Below are 20,464 nucleotides of genomic sequence, written 5' to 3'. Positions count from 1 at the left end.
AGGATAGCCCACATAAGCTTATCCTAAGCTGGTACCCAAAAATTTCTCGTTTTACGCATATTACCGAGATTAATAGTTAGAGATCGTAAAAATTTAAATAAATATGGCATCAAAGGAACGATGTCGATCCATAATCAGAATAAATGCTGCAAATTAGAGACGCCGCAACTCGAGCGTGCTGTCGATATAGGCCTAAGAACGTTAACCCTTTTTTGCCACCTACGTTAAAACTGCGTATCATTGACGGTAAATGACATGAATTTACACATATAAAAACTTTTCCGGGTCACAAGTTGGAATTTATGATGAAAACAACAAATTAAAACGAAATAACGAAAGGTTCGTAGTTTACCTTGTGACGCCGATGGCTCCGGTAGCGTTGTCACTCGGGTCGACGATCCTTGTTTTATCCGTTTTCGCGCTTCAAAAGCGCCGCGTTTGATAGGAAATCGTCCTTCTTGAGTATATCCTATTAATATGAGCACTTTATAAGATTAAAATAGTTAATTTGACGATTAACATCGCTTTTACGGAGCCGCGAGACAAACGCACGTACACCTGGACACGGTTAGAGATAAACTGATCGTTTGGGTTTCGTCAACTTGGGCGGTAATAATTAAAATGTCGAAAAACTAAAACCCGGCGAATATTCGGTGTTATAGGCAGCTATATAAGAATAAACGAGTAATTTACATGGTTTCGCATCGATTCACTATTTTTCTCACATTGAAATAATTTTATATACGAATGAATCATCTCAGTAGGCGTTTGTAAAAAAGCTAATTATCGCTCATCAACACCGTTGCCGTAAATTGGAGCATCATTAAAAAAAAAAGGCGGGATTTCGACAATCGGTGTCTGCAGACTGAAAGACGTCCTTTACAAAATGGGCTAAATGTCAATATACCTTTTTCGTAAATGAGCTTGAAGCATTCTCGACACATCTCGGCTATAGCATTTTGTGTGCGCGTAACATCTAAAACTGAATAATGCCAATATGTTAAGATTGGTTCACATTCATCCTTTCCAATTTGGCAGTTTGGCACCCCCCACATACGCGAAACGAAGTAGTTCTCAATCACTCAGTCGATGTAAATGGCGAATTAAAAGCCTAGATGGAAGTAGACAGCCAGTTTAAGTATGAAGCGATTTCACTATTTCACATTGCGAAGGAATTAATGCAAAGTTTTCGTAATCATGCTGCGTAGTTATCATTTTACCAGGTTTCCATTACAGGTATAGTAGCTCGCTGCTCACTTTTACCTTAGGCCCATGTTGACCAGTTATAGATCCTGGCATAACAGTTTATTGTTTGCAGGTTCCTGTGTTGGCTGTATGCCTAAAGCAATTTATTTAGAATTTGAATGTATATTCTGTTGGACTGGTTTAAAATAGAAATAGGTGTCAATAAAATCTATTGGTCACAGGAACCGCTTGTGAGGTTGCTACAGCCATTGCCGTACCTGTGCCGTACCTCGGGTAATGTTCTCGCCTTGCACCTTGCAAAGGTTGATTTGATATTCATATAAAACTTTACTCAAACGTGGGTTGATTAATTCGTGGGACTCAGTGCTAAACGAGCGAGAATATGAGACGTTTGCTATAGCGTTTCTTGCAACCTGCATATCATAGGTTACCGAAGTTTACTGTACCAAACCCCGCTTGATTTTGATGATTTTTTGGGGAAGCCAAGATGGATTTTGCGTGATCATACGAACATTATCTGCATTAACTGTTTCGCCGTTGAGAAAGTTGTTTAAAGGCATACGTATACAGTAAAGGGTATTAAGTGCTTTTTTATATATATTTGCACGACATGTATTTAGCTACCATGGTACAGTAAAATCTGAAGTGCTGGATTATTTCGTTCTCTGGACCTTTTTTCCTTAAGTAGCTACATTGCATGGTACTCATGTGTAATTTGGTAGTTATTTGCTGAACTGAAACTGCTAAGTGAAGGTATTTAGTAAGTTGGTGGTCATTTGCTACTCTGAAACAGCTAAGTGTGGTATCTAAATGACGGATTTGCTTTGCGCTTTGGCAACTCGAAAAAAATCACATTGAGAACTCTCATTGGCTCACGTCCGGTCATTTCAACCATCTTTTTAGTATTTTTCCTTGCAGAAAAATAATAAAAAGCTGCTCGAAATATATTTTGACCTGTGATTACGTGCGAGTGATATGCATACAGTTGAAATAATGAAATTTAATTATATGACTGTCGTTGTATTAATATGGTTATTAGATTCCAATTTTCTAATACTGGAGACCATGAGATGATTTAGAGGCCTATTGAGAATTCTTAAAGGTTTCAGTAAGGAGTCTACTATTGTTTACAAGACAGAACGAATACACACACACACACACACACACACACACACACACGGGTCTAGCACGAATATATCAACTCAAAGTAAATGGAATTGCATACGTTGGTAATAGCAATTAGTTCCGCCCGTAGCTCTCGTGACCTGAGAAAATAGTAACTTATTATGCGTGTGTGATAAGTGCTGATGCATCTGTGGCCATTTATATATCAAGTATTCAAATAGAAGCAGGAGAGAGAGAGAGCCTGAGAGAGAGACGACCTCGACCCGAGCACTTTGATGAGTTTTTTTTTGAGAACTCAAGAGAGTGAAGAGAGAGAGAGAGAGAGAGAAAATGACATAATGAGAGAAAGAGTACGTTTGGACTAATAACGATGATTGCCGTCCGTAAACAACATCACGAGATGGGGAAAAGGTCACGAACGCATTTCCCAGCCAGGTCAACCTGGGTCATTTATATAACACTGCGGTAATCTTCAGGAAAAGACTGAAACGCTGGATTTGTTCAATGAGAATTGTTTACGTCTCTCTTTACGCATCGGTTTTCAGGCCTCATTGTGAGCCATTGTCCCTCGTACTAGGGAGCTGAGATTGCTTCAAGTTTCAGTAGCAGTTTGTATTGGAATTCGCGTCAGTTTAAAATCGTCTTCAGCTTAATAACAACGACGAAACTTTACCAGAAGTTGACTGAATATCTGAAACGTATTTCATGCGGATAAAACAATTTTGACAATACTACACGGTCTACTAGTCTCATTCAGCAGCTCTTTTATGTAAATACAGCTCCCAGCATGCAATGCAGTCTTCGCTTCTCGAACCCCTAATTTTTAGAAATATTTACAATTGTATACCTTTTATTAGGAAGTCAAAGTTCTCTGATTTCATTTCGTATTTTCATGACGCATTTCTATTCGCAGCTGTAATTCTTGGGTTTATATACGTACTTGAAAAAATATATATTCCCATGAAGAGCGGTTATGAATATTGATAATCGGTTGTTTGCGTGTAACACAAACTTACGCTCTCATGTGTGTGTGTGTGTGTGCACGTGCGTGCAACTATAGGCCTAGGTTCGAATCCGGTTAGGGCTAGATGCACTTATATCAGATATAATTAGTGTCGATATTTGTTATGCAAGGTATTCGTACCTGTTTCCAGTCCTGGTAAGGAACCCCATAGCCAAATTAACATGGTCTGATTGCTAATAATTCCTTTGGTTGTCATGGGCATGTCAGCTAGGCCTAGTAGACCACTGGAACAGTAGTATAGCTGAGCTGTGTCCTGGGTAGCTTCTATGATGATTAATATTAAGAAAGCTGCAAGTTAATATGGAATACTTGTTTGAAGAAGCCAATTTTCATATAAGTGGGCTTCACTCACTGCCACATATCATTGACAACTGAAGGCGGTACCTAGGCTCTCTAGTTGGTCTAGGGTTGTCCTGCTTCGTCATCAGAATATTTGACATTTAAACTAGGGCTAGGCTATTCAAGATACATTAAAATATTCATCATTTGCAGTGCGTTTTGATTTTGGTTTTGGAAACCACTTCTTTACATATCCCCTTTCGTTTTTCGTATTTTCTTCTGGGGTGGGCTGCAATAATGCCACAAGGTCCACTGCCCCATCTTAAGCTGTACTCTGTAGTGCTCCCCTCCCAGTCCAGCCAGTCTGGGGTGGGTCGGGGGAGCCTTATTATAATTTCCCTTCGTGCATGGCTAAAAATGGCTGTGTAATACAGTCATTACGACCTCTATATCCCACCTTTTATACAGGAGGGTACGTCTAAGCCCTTTGCCGTGACGTCAGGAAATTTACTCCGCCTGAACGATGAAGATGAGCGGAGTAACGGCCTCTGCGCGGTTCCCTTATCAATACTGTTGGTTCTGGGGAAAAGGGGTTTTCATTACGGTTGTGGGTTTTCCCTATTTACTGTTTTTTCTTCCAATAGGGAGTTAGTGCCATCAGTGCACCAAACGCAGTGCACCGTAGGCATTTCTTAAGGTTCTCTGTAGCACCCCCTTTCAGTCCTTTTACTATACCTCTGTTCATATTCTCCCCCTTCTATCTTACTTCCCTCAACCCTATCCTGACAGTTGCTTCATAGAGCAACAACTTTGAGGGGTTTCCAGTTTCACAACTTGTTACTCTCTGTTTCCCTTTCAGCGCTGAATGACCTCATAGGTCCCAGAGATTGTGCTTTGACCTGCATTTTATATTCCAAATATTCCTGTTTACTTTTTCCTTTTGTGTCTCAATTTAAATAAATAAGACTTTAACCCAGAATCATTAGGGAGGAGCTGAGAATGAGTAATAGTTTCGAAGGTGATAGACCAATTACAAAGAAAATAATTTATGTAATTTTACACATCACAGAAAACCTGTACCTTAAATGCAGTCATTTCGGCCCATTATTATTATTATCCCACCATTCAATTAGCCACGGATACCGGACTTATTTATATTTATATATTTCTACCTCACAGTGACAGACGGTATATATAATCTTCGCTCGCACGAGAACCGTACCAGAGATTTTCGCGTGAATTCCATTCAACGTAATTACGATATACCTTACACGCATTCGCGACTTCTTTTCCTTTTTCTTCTTCTTCTTCTTCTCTCAGACTTCGTGCATTCCCTTGCCCTCTGCTCCGCATGTACGGAGTTAATTATTACTGTTTTGCACGAGGACTTCCTTTGTCTGAGGTCCTTACTAAATTTTTTGAGTTTTGTGCTTTTATCTGAGATGTATTTCCTTTACTGGAGATTTCCCTGTTGAAATTAGTGGAGATTATCCCGTGTATCAAAAGTACATTTTGTCCTCTGTTTTCCATACCTGTTGTGGTAATACAGAGTAATAACGTAGATGCTGTGCCTGCTTAGGACAGACTGGAAGGATCACAAACACTTAAGCCCTGAGAATCAGCTGAGAGAAGGCTGTAGATTCACCAGAGCAGAAGAAGTAAGATGGATTCGAGCACTGTAGAACTTTACAAAGGCCCAGAAACTATTTTCTGTGTGAGACAAAGCTAGAACAAGTTTCAAAGCACGGGACAATTCCTCTCAGTAGTATTATGGGGTACAAGTAATTGCAGAAATTGAAAAAAGTGAAAATTCATAGTTGTGTCATTTGAGGTATGTACATTTTATTTATATGGAAATGCCTCTTGTTTTGTGTGTGTGTGTGTGTGTGTGTGTATATTATTATATATATATATATATATATATAAATTATATATAATATATAATATTATATATATATATATATAAACTATATATATATATATATATATATATATATATTATATATATTATACTATATATATATATATATAATATTATAATAAATCTATATATAGATATATATATTATATTATAATAGAGATATTATATATATATTATATAATAATATATATAATAATATATAAATAATATATATTATTATATATAATATATATATTATTATATAATAATATATATATATATATATATATATATATTATATAATAGATATATATATATATTTATATATATATACTATAAGCTTTTGCTATATTACTCCCCCCAATCTCTCTAAGCCTGTACATGCTATGCAGATTCCCGCAAGCGGTCTTGCAACCAACCCATACCTGCCTCCATAACGTGATGTTACGAATTTAGTTCACATTTCCCAGAGGGAAAAGCAGCTTACGCATGGACTAGTCATAGCAATTTTGTGAAAGAGGGAAGGGGGAAATTTGACCCGAGTTATTATTATAGGGTAAAAGTCGCCTTCCATGATTTTTTTTTCCAGCTCAAGAAAGTTGAGACTTCAGCTTTATAGTTTTAGGTTTCTTTACTTGCTTGTGTGTTGAACTTCGTGTGAAATCAATGCATTAGATTGCCTGAAGTTGTAATGTTGTTAATTTGGTTATATTTTATCCTTGCATGATGTTTTCATCGCCAGTCGTATTGAACAGTTAAACTGATGGATTTCTAGTTATTGTTAACATTACTTTGAGTGTTGCAGACCGTTTTATTTATTTATGTAAGGGTGTACAGCAGTAAGAGTAATTCGTAGATATCATATAGTATTTGTTACATGGATTCATTAATAAGTAACCCAACTAAAAGCCCCATTAATTCCGAGTAAACAAAGGCATCAAGAGAATGTAAATCAATGACGAATCTCAATTCATAGCTGACCTCCAAACCACATATATTTGCGTGACACACACTCAGTTGTTTGCACATTGCAATAACAACCCGAACGATGCAACTGATCTGTTTACAGAGCTCCACGAAAGAGTAAGAAAGACAACACGAAGTCTAACGTCTACTAGGTCCCAGACGTAAACAAAATATTCCTTTTGAGAGAGAGAGAGAGAGAGAGAGAGAGAGAGAGAGAGAATCATCTATCAAACTTCAGTACGTATATAGACCCTCAGGGCCCGAATTCTCTCATTACCCTCGTGCGTGACTTTGCCTTTAATTACAGCCCCTTGGTCAGAAGCCCGGCTTGATTACCGTCAGGTATACACACGGCGTTTTATTTTTTATTCTTTTTATTTTTAAGCCGTTATTAGCCGAGAAGGGACGTTGCCTGGCTGGGTGTGTGTGTGTGTCTTCCGCGGAATGGGAAATTGGTTTCGGGAGATTTAGCCTGCTTGCTTGCTTACTTGACTGACTGATTGCTTGGAAAGTTGCTGGGCGGTAAATACAACGAATGATCTAGGGTAGAGAACTTCTTTGCTTTCAGATAAACTCGAACCTTCAATTTTGTGGCCTTTACAATTGATTTCTTGCTGGTCACCCTTCCAACTAATGACGTTCTTTAAGTGCTCAATCTTGTGGGACCCCCTGGGGAGGCCACATTTCCATATTACTCGTTTAAATACCTATAGAGAAAGCTCATTAACAGTGCGCCATACTCCCACACTGACTCTTTCAGGTTGTTAAGGCTATTCAGGGCTAATAACTCTTATATATATATATATATATATATATACATAGCAGCTACAAATGTACTTTAATATCTAATTCACTCTACCTCGGAATTCATATATTTTCATATATGCTTAACCGAAGGGGAATTTTATTGGGCGATAATAGAATTGCCGGCGCCCAGGCGCGAACCTAGGGACACCATACAAATCCAGAACGTCAGTGAAGCTTTTACCCACTCCCCCCCCCACCACCACCGCAAGAGTGGTGGGTAAAAGCTTCACTGACGTTCCTGGATTTGTATGGTGTCCTAGGTTCGCGTCTGGGCGCCGACAATTCTACTATCGCCTAATAAAAATTCCCCTTCGGTTAAGCATATAAGATATTAATTCGAGGTAGAGTGAATTAGATATTAAAGGACATTTGTAGCTCGATGTACGTATATGAATCACGGTAATGTGATATGACTTTTTTTATATATCTATATATATATATATATATATATATATATATATATATATATATATATATATTCTTCAAAACATATTACGTTTATATTCAAGGCCTCTTATTTCCCTAAAGTAAAACCTAATCATGACAGGTAGTAGCAGAAACGAAAAGAAAGTAGTATATTGCAGTTCAAAGCAATTTATTACAGCTTTTCACAGGCATAAATTTTGACTTGCAGCCATGATCAGTACTTCGCCAAATTTACGACCTGGCAACCGTGACCATGTTGTAATGAATGGCATTATGTCCTTTGCGATTGATTTCACATAGTTCATTTTGAAAGTCTCTCTCTCTCTCTCTCTCTCTCTCTCTCTCTCTCATGTGCGTGTTTATATGTATTGATTATAAGTCTTTGTTTTTCTTTTCTTTTTTCACAGAATACTTCAACGGAAATATTTTGGGAATTTACAATTTATAAAATATTCTTTTATATTATGAATTATTTTAAAATATACAATTTTTTAAATATCATTTTTACTAATTATTAATTACATGGTTATCTTCCTTATATTGATTAAAATCCTTGGAATTTATTTCCCGTAAGTGGAGAACGAACCTTCGACAAATGCTGGATAGTGATCGTATAGAAGCACTGCTTAGAGCAGTTTGTGATTTGTGTGTGATGAGTTGGCGACTTGTCTAGAACTCCTCCCTCTTCAATTATGATCATTTTTATTGCCATATTTGAAAGTGTCAGATACTTTTTAAAACTTTGCATTTCGTGCCAACTGATTTCCAATCATAGACTTGCGTGCTTCTTCAGACTTCCTCTTATTCTTATTTTGGAACCACGCAAGAAATGTCTGGGAAGAAGTACGTAAATTTTTTCCCAAACTCTTGACATTGATTCGACATTTATAGGTTTAGCCTCGGAGCTGCCTTTCTCGTAAACCAGTGATGTTCATATGTGATGAGTTTGGTCAGTATTATTATTATTATATTAGTAGTAGTAGCAGAGGAATAAAGGACCTATGGAAAAGAGCAGAGACATTTACTGCATGTTGGCACTGCTACTGTTCAGCAAATCTGGTTGTCGCTCTCGACAGGAAAAGATCTCTGTTAAAACAGTTGTATAGATGACCTATACTGAATGCTAATTTCTTTGATAACCAGCAAAGCTTGTGACAGGACTTACGAATCTGTTTGGAGTGGGAGTGGGTCACAGAGAGGCTGGAAAGCCCAAGACCAGCGAGTGAGTGAGGAAGTCGAAAAGAACACCACCGACAAAAAATGAACTCGCACGCCAGGCCAGCCATGGCCAGCCCCAGCCATCCCTGTTGCATGAGATATAGACTGGAGTTGGTCAAATGAGTTCGTGTAAGTTCCATAAAGACACGCCGTGGCAGGGGGGCGGGGTGGGGCAGATTTAGACCGGAATTATAGTACAGTCGTTAGCGTAATTTTAAAAAGCGGAGGAAATAATATTCGAGATGAAAACATATTATAATGATGCATAATGGGGCCGGATAATAGTAGGTTATTCATGGATACTCTGTAGGGGGGTGGAAGGGGAATATGCCGACTCGACTACATTTCTGAGGAATTTCGTATCACGTCTAGTTTCGATCGACGAGGGAAGCCGGCAGGGGGCGGGTGGGCTGAGGGGATGGGGGGTAGAGTCGTAGATTACGTACATTTCCGTAATTCCTTACAAACACGGAACATTTTTGGACCATTATAAGGTTTCTTTGTGATAATTTATAGACTCTGTCGATTTATAGGGCCGATTTTCTCAAGTTTTTAAAATCCCAATCCCTGTGAAACTGTTTTATTACTTGGCAGTTAAAGAAAATGAATTTGTTTAGTTTCGTACTCGGGAAATTGTTTGTAAAAACTTATTGTTTTGGTGATTTGTTTGTTTTATCAGTTTTATCTCATAAATGACTGTTTTATCCGCTGAGTTTGTATTTGTTTGTATGGTGTTTTTACGTTGCATGGAACCAGTGGTTATTCAGCAACGGGACCAACGGCTTTACGTGACTACCGAACTACGTCGAGAGTGAATTTCTATCACCAGAAATACACATCTCTCATTCCTCACTAGAATGTCCAAGAATCGAACTCGCGGTCACCGGGGTGGCGCGCCAAGACCATACCGACCACGCAACTGAGGCCCCCTGTCTTTTGGTGAAAACTGATTTCATTTACAAGGAACTTTGCCTCAACATTCAGTGACTGACCGACCGACCAATTTCATAGCCTACTACGATTACTTAACCAGATTTTACCTTCATTACGACCACTGAAATCATGCCAAGACCGTCATCGGTACCCACCGAAACTTTGCCATTAGAGGCAGATCCCCCATTAATGCTTCAGATAAATCTTATCGAAATCCGTTCAACCATTTACGAGATATCGTTGAAGCATTTGCAACCTATTGCCTTGGTGGAGGTTTGCGTTCCTAAGTATTTTTGTCTTTTAAAGCGGTGCTATGGAACTTAGCTATTTACTACAGGGGGAATCTTTAACCAAAATCCCAATATAAAGGGTTTAATATTGTTAGTGACAGATAGGTATTTTATATATGTACACATATAATACACACACACACACACAACACACACACACATATAATATATATATATATAATATATAATATATTATACATATATATATATATATATATATATATATATATATATATATATATATATATATGTGTGTGTGTGTGTGTGTGTGTGTGTGTGTGTGTGTGTGTGTGTGTGTGTGATACTACATTCGGATCAATATTCTAGCCTTATTACGTTTATATAAACTTATTTCACTCCCACCACCACCAAAACAAGCCCGGCCCCCCCATTTCATAACACCTCTAACTCTGTAGGCAATAATTTTCACAAGAAAGTGACGAAAATCTCGTTTTCTACAGCACGAAGTAAAAGAAAAACTAAATATAAACTACTTTTAGAGTTGCGTGTTGGGATTCCGTTCACGGCATTGCTTATATATTTCTTCCCTATTGGACTATGGTCGATATATATAGATATATATATTATATATAATATATATATATATATATACGGGATATATATATATATATATATTCGACTTGCAATGTTTGAAACACGTAGCCAAAGAAAGCTTTGTCTTGTATCTAAAACACTGACGGTAATAATAACAATAATAATAATCATTACTATTATTGAATTGGTGATGCCTTTTTAAAATAATCATTTGGTTATTTATTCTCAGCTTAAATCAACACTGCTTCAGCAGAACATTCTCTCTCTCACACAGCCCAGATCACGATGCTATAAAGATATATGTCCACAGTTAACCTCAAGCCCCGTAATTTTCTACACTCTCTTGTCTTCCCAGATTCAAGTGATAACCCATAAATGTGACAGATTCATCAAGAGGAAAAAACACAGTAACAGTTTCAATTTTAACCTCACGCAGATCTGGGTTGTCCGTTATGCTACAAGTTTGTGAAACCGAATATTATTTAAGATAAAAATATTGTAGTGAAGTAAATGCAATTTGGAATGTTACACCCTTCAATCCTATTTAATTCTTAGTTTCTTTTCAGCGCTGAATGACCTCATAGGTCCTAGTACTTGGCTTTTGGCCTAAATTCTATATTCTATTCCTCATTTTAGCCTCTGTATAAGATTAAGTAAAATGGCCAACCAACCGTGCTGCTTGCAAGAAAGCCTGCACTGGTCAATACGTAATCTTGGAACTGTAGAAGTAGTACTATTACTAGTAGTACTAGGGTGACCACGGAAGAAAATATACCTTTCTGAAATATTGATTCATTCATCTGCTGTGCTGAACAGGAAGGGGCAAGCAACCGGATTCTTTGCTTTTTATATATATATATATTTCAGTTTGTTTCTATATTTTTCGTCCTCGTTTTCCTTTCAGACAAATTACGCTAGGTTTCGTTCCCTGTGATTGTAGCACGATTTGGCGCATGCGCGTTCTGCAAATTTTGCGGTTTTACGTTGTTTTTGATGCTGTATGTTCGACTGCCTTACTGTTGATGTTATTTCGTGGTTGAAGAAGCCAAACATACTACCACAATAGAGAGGCCAAAACTACGAACCAAATGGCTTCGTATAGAATATAAGCACAAACCCGTAAAATAAATCCCTTTATGGAAGAGAATTACACATACTTGAAATCTAGGATAATTTAGAAAGACAATCTCTGTAAGAGAAGAAGTTGAAGACTTAGAAATAAGAGTGGATAGGTCAACATGCCCAATTCGAGCACTGGCATATTTAAGCGTTGATTATTGTTGTTTAGTTTAAGATAGACTTATGACAGCTTGAGTTTGTATATGCTACTATACTCCACCATTTATCGGTTTAACTGAATCACGCATTGATTTATTAACTTTTTAGGTTAGTATATTCTATTTTATATATAAGTCTTGGCTGATATATTAGCGCGCTGACGAATGCCTTCCCGCCACACAGGACCGAATCTGTGATGGGTTTCGGCAGGCGATGTGGCTGTTGGGCTCTGAGCGAATTGGAGCTGGAGAGATCACGGCACCAGGCCACCGTCGAGGAGAACACCAGATACCAAAGGCACATACAGGTGAGTCACCGAGGTCATACAGGCACTGATTATCGTGATATAGGTTAGTAATTAAGGCCGAGACTGGCCATAGGCTGGGCTGAATGTTCGTCATGCCCGGCAGTAGAAAGGTTGTTGTCTTATTGGTCTATCTATAACATACCCAAAGACAAACCTGGGTTCCTTCTTTAGCTCTGTGGTTAGAGGAACCTTTTTATATCTCGATTAAAAGCGAGGAAATATTATTAAAGTATATGAGAGGGAATCCTAAAGAATTCTACAAGTTAACGTAGGACTACTTTCTTGAATGGTTATAGGGACGATGCTAGTAATAATAGTCATTTAGGAGCATAATCTTTCCATGGATTACCTTTTAAAAAACTTATCCTTTCATCTCCGTCTGACCATAACTGATGTGGCTTGCTGATTTATTACCTATAATATTTTCCTTGGCAGGATTTGAGAGATGAACTGGCCACCTTGCACAACACTGTGGCCGAGCTCGAACGAAGGTACTCGGATCTCTCTGCTCGGTACCGTGGCACCGTCGCCTCTTTGGATGAGGTAAACGTCACTGGCGTGTCTTTGTTTAGTAATACTAAAGGTCTTTGCTTATTTCACCAATCCGTGCATCTCTCTCTCTCTCTCGTCTTGTGTTTATGTTATGCTGTGTGTTTCCCGAAGAGACTGAGAGCCAAGCTCTCGAAGTTCTTGGTTATAGATTTACAGTGGCAGTGAATGTTTGGTTGAAACCGTGTACCAGGGGAGAGAGAGAGAGAGAGAGAGAGAGAGAGAGAGAGAGAGAGAGAGAGAGAGAGAGAGAGAGAGAGAGACTGCACCTTACTTACAGGTGTCCCAAGACACAGCCTGGACATACACTGCAGTAGTACTTTCGTATGAGAGAGGAAGAACGTAGTACACCATGAGAGTATTATACTCGCATGTGATGGGGCTGTTTTTCATAATTCCTGTTGAGCTGACCGTGCTCTCTCTCTCTCTTTCTCTCTCTACCTGTTTTCTTGAATGCTCGATAATCTTTCTGCTTCTTCGTAGATTTCGGGTCACGCAATCCAGTTAGTATTGTGGACAAACGAATAGGGTCTGTCTGACTGTAGTAAGAGAACAATAGGTACTACTGTTGTACACGGTAATACGAGACACTGCAATGCACTGAATTGTGAATGCTGTACAATGCAAAGAGGTCTGACAGTATGCAGTCCCCTCGTGAGAGTCGTGGAAATATTTAAGTAGATAAATGCATGTGGGTTTCGTGACTCTGCTATAATGCAGATAGATTGGATTCGTGCATAAATACGAACATATTTCGCAAATGTATGAGGTTTATGAATTTTAGATTTTAATGGAGGTAAATGAATATATTTGGATGTCGCAAATCAGGTGTTTTGATGCAGATAATACATACATTGCGCTCGTAAATACTTGTTTTGCTGGTAAATTAATATATTTAGATATCGTAAATCAGGTGTTTTGATACAAATACGTTCATTGTGCTCTAATGCTGATAAATATTACGTGTTTTGCAGGTAAATGCTACGTTTATATCTACAGCTTTTCTAACCAACCATTCCTCATTTATTCTCAAACCATTTCAACTTTGAGAGAATTAAGCAATTCTCTGTGGCTGCCATACATACATCAGCAATGACTTACTATGAGATTCAGGGCTTCTGTAACACGGTTTTTTGGCAATAACTTTTTATCTATGAATTTCATAGATATAACGCTTATTCAGAATACACATTATATCTACATTAAAATGTAACAGTGACTTTTTTTGAAGACGGGCCAACTTACTCAGAGATAAGGTTTCGAACGCACTCGTTACGTAACTTATGACAGCATTTCTTCCCTCTTTCTCGATGGATGATTGGCTATACGTAACGAAGGCTATACCTCTGGCAACAATGACAAAAATTTAAATACAAGCAAAGCAGTACACCTTTATGAACTCTGAATCCTCTCCACTGATAATTGTCATAATGAACAAACCAACAAAATATGTTAAATACAAAAACACTTCGATTATTAGTCTAACTCCCAAAATAAGTGCCCTAAGAAATTATAATCTACTTTATAGGTCACAATCAGATTGACAAGATGTAGGGAATAGTTGGTAATTTTCAAAGACATAGTAGACAAGCTTGATTTGATAGCTGCTGTATCCAATGTCAAGCAATTTTTTATTTATCGGCTATCTTCCTATTTACTAAAAGAAAAAAAATAGACGGTACCGTATTTTGGCTTTAAACCTTCACCAATAATTATCGTCAGAATGATGACTTCATGAGGCTCCACCCACTTTGGCCTCTTTATAATTCAGGATAACAATGAAGGCTATCATGGACATTGTTGTATTAGAAAATCTAACTTCTGGCTATATAAACTCATTTCTCGAGTAGTTGTAAGAAGTGCTAAATGATCCTCAGGGGGATCCAGCAGTTGGCCTAAACGTTTAATTCATGTATATTGCTGCTATTACTAATTTTGCGGCACTACTGCTACAGTAAGTAAATTACTAACGCTAGCACAGTTACCCACCCACATCTATGTATCGTTCCACCATTCATAAAGTCTTTTTATCCAACATGGTCGTACAGACTAAAGAAGAAGAAAAAAAATTATATCATATCGGATGATCCGTTGGTCTGCTGGAGATTTTAGCACACATAAGCTTGTATTTACTTTGGATAAAAATCTTATTTTAACCAAAATAGTTATATAAAGACTGTCTACATACAATCTCACTCTTTCCCTCTCTCTCTTGGTGGCATAGTGAATAGTTAATGGAAATGTTCAAAATCCTGAATGACATCACAAGTATTATAATCACGTTACGCTAAATACAAATCAGACCATAAACATTGGATTTAAACTAGAAACTGAATAATTACCTATTCAGGCTATAGTAAGTATGGCCACGGCTTTCTCTTGACTGTATAAAGTTGCAAGTCGTAAGACAAATGCAGTTTTGCAACCACGGGGACAATTCCAAATCCTGTTAGCCATTCTTGACTACTATGGGTTTCAGAGCCGATGGAATAAGGTGAATGGGTTTCTGTCTGGTGGATGGGCGGGGCAACATTTCGTAAAACGATGTTTACCTTGCTTACGTAAGGAATGTTTTTCGACTCTTGGCTCACAATCATTGGCCATGGCGTCGGCTAGATCATTTTTACTATATAAAATAAAACTATTGGGTTTAGGTTATTGATAATGCTGACAAAATTTGTGTGTAGTTGTAAAATATACATATGTCAACTTTCAGCTACATCCGATGCTTTGATAAGGAGCAAAATCCAAAAAACCGTGTTACAGAGGCCCTGAATTTCATAGTTGAATATTTTATGAAGGAAAAATAGCAAAAAATAAAACTTATAAAACAAGTATTCTACTAACAGTCAAGTTTTATTTCACATGTTACAAGTGCTCAATATGGCCACCCCTTGCAGCACGAACAACATCAATACAATATGAGAATTCTTCCCAAACACGTTGAAGCACATCAGGATCAATTGAATTGATCGCTGTTGTTATTCGATGTTTTAAGTTTTCCAGATGGGGCGCATCCCCACTGGAGCTTATCAGTTAGAGCATTTTTAAATGAAAAACTGCCTCTTTGTTCCGCCATTGCCAACTGACCTGGAAAACTTAAAACTTCGAATGACAACAGCGATCAATTCAATTGATCCTGATGTGCTTCAGCGTGTTTGGGAAGAATTCTCATATCGTATTGATGATGTTCGTGCTGCAAGGGGTGGCCATATTGAGCACTTGTAACATGTGAAATAAAACTTGACTGTTAGTAGAATACTTGTATTATAAGTTTTATTTTTAGCTATTTTTCCTTCATAAAATTTTTAATCATGAAATAGGGTCATTCTTTTTTAATCACCCTGTATATCATAAACCTGGGTGTTGTACAGTATATTCTTGTAAATGAAGTGATTACTAGTGAGTTATTAACGCTTCAATGGCGTGGTCGGTATGGTGCTGGCGTGTCACCTCGATGTCGATGGCCGCGAGTTCGATTCTCGGACATTCCACTGAGAGGTGAGAGATGTGTATTTCTGGTGACAGAAGTTCACTCTCGAAGTGGTTCAGAAGTCACGCAAAGACGTTGGTCCCGTTGCTGAATAACCGCTGGTTCCATGTAACACAAACAAACAAGTGAGTTATTTTGTATTGATTAACATGCAAGTCTCACAGACGATATGTTGTAATCTTTGTCTGTTCCTAACCAACAGGTCAATGATACGACGCTGCGACTTAAAGACCACTCGTCAGACCTCGTCGACGAAAACAGGAGACTGCGGTCCAACATCGACAAGCTACAGGATGAGGTACGACCTCTCATGTCTTCTCAAAATGTGTCAGCTAACTCTACATGGGGACCCATCTTGTCATTGGGACTGGAAGGTTGAAGTTCTCTCAGTCAAATTGTGGTACTTGACAAATGAGAATAACCTATACTAATCTGATTTTGAATGGTGTCTGTGTATGAGATCGGTGTGACACTCAACTATCACTTGAACATTCTGGTGCATTAGCTCCAATTTAGCTGCTTACCCACAGATATTAAATGACAAAATAGACATCCTACAGCCTGTAAGTTTTTATGTATGATTTCAATAGAAATTTTATTAGGTTCTGTATTGTAACTTTTAACTGCTAGTGAAAGATAAGTTTGTATAGATTAGTTCATTTTTAACTGGCCACTATGAAGGCACTGAATGATCACAGGTCCTGCTGCCTTGCCTGTACAGCTTGGCTTAAAGCCCATAAAAATCCAGTTAAATAAAGTTCATAAGAATGGATTTTTTTTTCACTTGGTCATTATTGTTCTAACAGGCAAGAGCCCTCCGGGAAGAACTGGACAATGCAAGGGCAGATGCAGAGGAGGAACATCGCCGTCGAGTGAACAGCGAAGTGGCTTTAAACAGGGACCTGATGGATGCTGAGAAAAGGTGCTCAAGCAAGTTACGAAGGGCAAACTCCCTGCACGAGATGGACACCCACCAACTACACCATGATATTGACCGCCTCCAGCACGCCCTCCAACGAGAAAAACAGAGTCACAAGATGACAATCAGGGAATTACATCGTTATCCTTACACATACTGTCATCCCCACCACATTTACAATTGCCCCGATTGCGTCTACGACCCCATGCTACTCGACTGACTTGGTGGTACTGAAGGTGGCTGTTTCTAGCTACATCCCATCTTGGAGCATTTTAGCTGAATCAGACAAAAGGATAGCTGTTGTTGTTATTATTGTCATTATATGATTGATGAAGTTCCAATAAGTGGGCTCTTACAAGTTTTGAAGCTTCCAGCTTTGATGACGTACACTGAGCTAGCACAGGTGAGTGCCCTTCATGCAGGTGGTAGCCTGATCGTTGTTACGTACTTTGGTTTTTGTGGGAATGTTCAAGGAAGAGAACCATACATAGTCTATCTGAATGGCTTTCGTATCACTGCAATCAAGTTGTTACCTACTAGAACAGATTAAGGTACTGTAATTGTTACATTGGGATATAGTGAGAATGTTCAAGGAATTGAACCATTCATGTTGAAGTGTCTGGCTGGTTTTTAGATTACTGCATTTGGGTTATTGGTTATTGTCTTGGAAGATTAAGATAAGAATGATTTGGTATTTGAAGTAATATGAGAGCCTCTTACATTTGGTTGTATTTCTCATATACTGTAATGTAGTTGGCAACAATGGAAAAGATTTAAGCTACAGGAGTTATTGCTGTTCATTGTATCTTACTGCATCTTGAAGGAATGCTAATTGTAGTTTCTTTAGATTACAGCAGTATGAATAATACCAAGTAGAAGTGTTTGGCTTTCAGCTTGTCATCCTCGCTTGTCCATGTAATTCACCTAGGTGATGTACTATATTAACATTTTGTATTTAATAAACACGTTGAACAGAGGACTGGTCTTGAAGTCTGTGTCAAGATGGCACATGCAGATTTTTGGGTCATCTTTCATACATAAAGACAAGAAGATGGATATTTAAGAGAAAAGGCATATTTTTAATAACAAAGACTTAGAGTTTTAGATTGCAGTGACTGATTTCATTGTATATATTTTCATACTAAAATGTTCTTTACATAAATTGCCAGTGGCCAGAAAAAGTAAGTTAACTGTTGGCATAGAATGAAAAGGGTTCTTCGTACCCAATATGAATCCTATGGTTTCCCGTTCTTGTCCTTGATATTCACTCTATTTATTAGCTGAATGCTAACCATTGCTGCCAAGTGGAATAGCACAATTAGTTCTTGTGTAGTGCCACATCCTTTCGAAATGACTAAACAAAATGCCAAAATGCCCAGTTGAATGTGAATATATTTTGGATATGTACCTTGTGTCATTATTTTGCATAAACTTTTTTTTTTCTTTTAATGTCTACATTTTGTTGAGAAGGTTGTTGTCAAATGAGTTATCTCTAAGTTCATTTGCAAATCGTAAGCTAGACCATGTTACAGGTTTTTTACGTTACATCTGTCCTAAAAAAAGAAGAAAAAAACCATCAGCTTTGGTGGTTTTATGTTGAATTTGCTTTTTAATTTAATTTACTCTGCTGTAGTTTTAGTTACCCGTCAGATTACACTTGTCACCTCTTAGTTGTCAACAGTAGAAAGCATACAGGGTTTAGAGTTTAGGTGATTTGATTTATGTAGTTATTATGGTTGTACCATTGCACTAAACCATTCCTGAATCCCCGCAGTAGCCTTAGATCCTTCTAGGCTTCAGTAATATACTACCAACAAATATTCACTGCAAACTGCAGAGCTTCATTGTCGCTGGTAACATTCCTCTAGAGTGAGTGAAGTTTTACAATGGATATATCCATTGAGAACATTTCCCCTATTTGATTCATAAAAAAAGATCCCTACACATTATGAATAATTCCAGGAATAAGTTGTTTCTGAATCCTGGTAGTACAACAATTAACCAGTGTGCCTTTTCATGAATAATGTATTTCAGATCTTGATTGGAAACCAGACTTTACAATCATTTGTAATAAACAATGGCTACTCGCCTATCACTGTGGTTGTGTGCTTTGTATAATTACAATATACCAACTTTCTAACATTCTCTAAGCAACCACAGTGCCTGACCTATTGGTAAGTAGAGTGACCCTGAGGTTTTAAATGTACTAAAATTGTAAATCAGCCTAACTTCCAGCTTTGTGTGTAGTACAATTAGCAGTTTAATTACTTAACCCTTTTCCAGATATATAAATATTAATTATTTTGGTCAAACTACAGATGCTGTTGATTGCTCACTAATTAGTCTTCCCTTGTTTTCTTTAGTGATTCATATACCCATCATATCCCTGGTAGGATGTTAAGTTTATACCCTTCTTAATGATTGATTGATTATGGAATTTAGGGCATAGCCCAAGCGCTGGGTATACCCTTCTTATTAACACTTTCAAGATTGCCTCAGTCCAGTACTAAATTAAACCGTAGCAAAATTCACAAAGAACTTTATTCAAGTTGGGAACTGTCATCTAGGTTAAATATGTACAATGTTAACTTAGAAGAGAACTGACTCAACTTGAAGCAAGATTATTACAGCACTGCCTAAATACTCCTCTGTTTTCCTAACACCAAACCTCCAGAGGTGTATCCTTGCTACCCCTGTATGAAGGTTAAAAAACACCCTTTGCTGGTTACAAGCTGAAGACGATGTAATTTATTGACATTCACAGTGCTTGCAACAAAGAAATTTACTTTCACAAAAGTGAGGACTTCACATAGTATGAAAAAATCAAGTCGTCCATGTATATTGTAGTAAGTTGATTCTTATTTCATGGTTCCTTAAAGCTTTACTTTGTTAACTTATTGAGAGGATATAAAATGCAGATAGGTGATAAAATTGTTCTTGCATATTTAGAATCTATAGTTAATTTTTCTTTATATATACATAGTGTATAAGTGAACAAATTTAATCATTCCTAACCTCTGCAAAAATTTAGAATTAAACCACTGTCATTATCACAAATGTAGATATGTTATGTTGAACGTGTTTCATTGTCATGCCTTGCAGGCAAATAAATTCTATTGTCAGATGAAGAGTATTCTGGTTCCTTGACTGGTTATTATTTATCATATATGACATATTTGTAAATTATGG

General features: G+C 37.6%; 2 protein-coding genes across 2 annotated transcripts in view; one reads left to right on the top strand and one right to left on the bottom strand.

The window, feature by feature from the left end:
* LOC135197692 (ras association domain-containing protein 10-like) overlaps window positions 1-586 on the bottom strand; it is a 708,795-nt gene extending 708,209 nt beyond the window's left edge. The window contains exon 1 of the mRNA XM_064224710.1: window positions 353-586. The gene's annotated coding sequence lies outside the window, so the exon portion shown is untranslated. The remainder of the gene's footprint in view (window positions 1-352) is intronic.
* Window positions 1-20,399, top strand: part of LOC135197695 (uncharacterized) — a 21,427-nt gene extending 1,028 nt beyond the window's left edge. Inside the window, exons 2-5 of the mRNA XM_064224715.1 lie at window positions 12,191-12,314; window positions 12,750-12,857; window positions 16,559-16,654; window positions 17,163-20,399. Of these exons, the coding sequence (XP_064080785.1) occupies window positions 12,204-12,314; window positions 12,750-12,857; window positions 16,559-16,654; window positions 17,163-17,495 (648 nt within the window). The 5' untranslated portion in view covers window positions 12,191-12,203 and the 3' untranslated portion in view covers window positions 17,496-20,399. The remainder of the gene's footprint in view (window positions 1-12,190; window positions 12,315-12,749; window positions 12,858-16,558; window positions 16,655-17,162) is intronic.
* The last annotated feature ends 65 nt before the right edge of the window (window positions 20,400-20,464 follow it).

The sequence above is a fragment of the Macrobrachium nipponense genome, chromosome 21 (assembly GCF_015104395.2).
Source record: "Macrobrachium nipponense isolate FS-2020 chromosome 21, ASM1510439v2, whole genome shotgun sequence".
NCBI classification, from domain to species: Eukaryota; Metazoa; Arthropoda; class Malacostraca; order Decapoda; family Palaemonidae; genus Macrobrachium; species Macrobrachium nipponense.
Note: the sequence above shows the minus strand (reverse complement) of the source record. Positions and strands in the feature narration are given on the sequence as shown.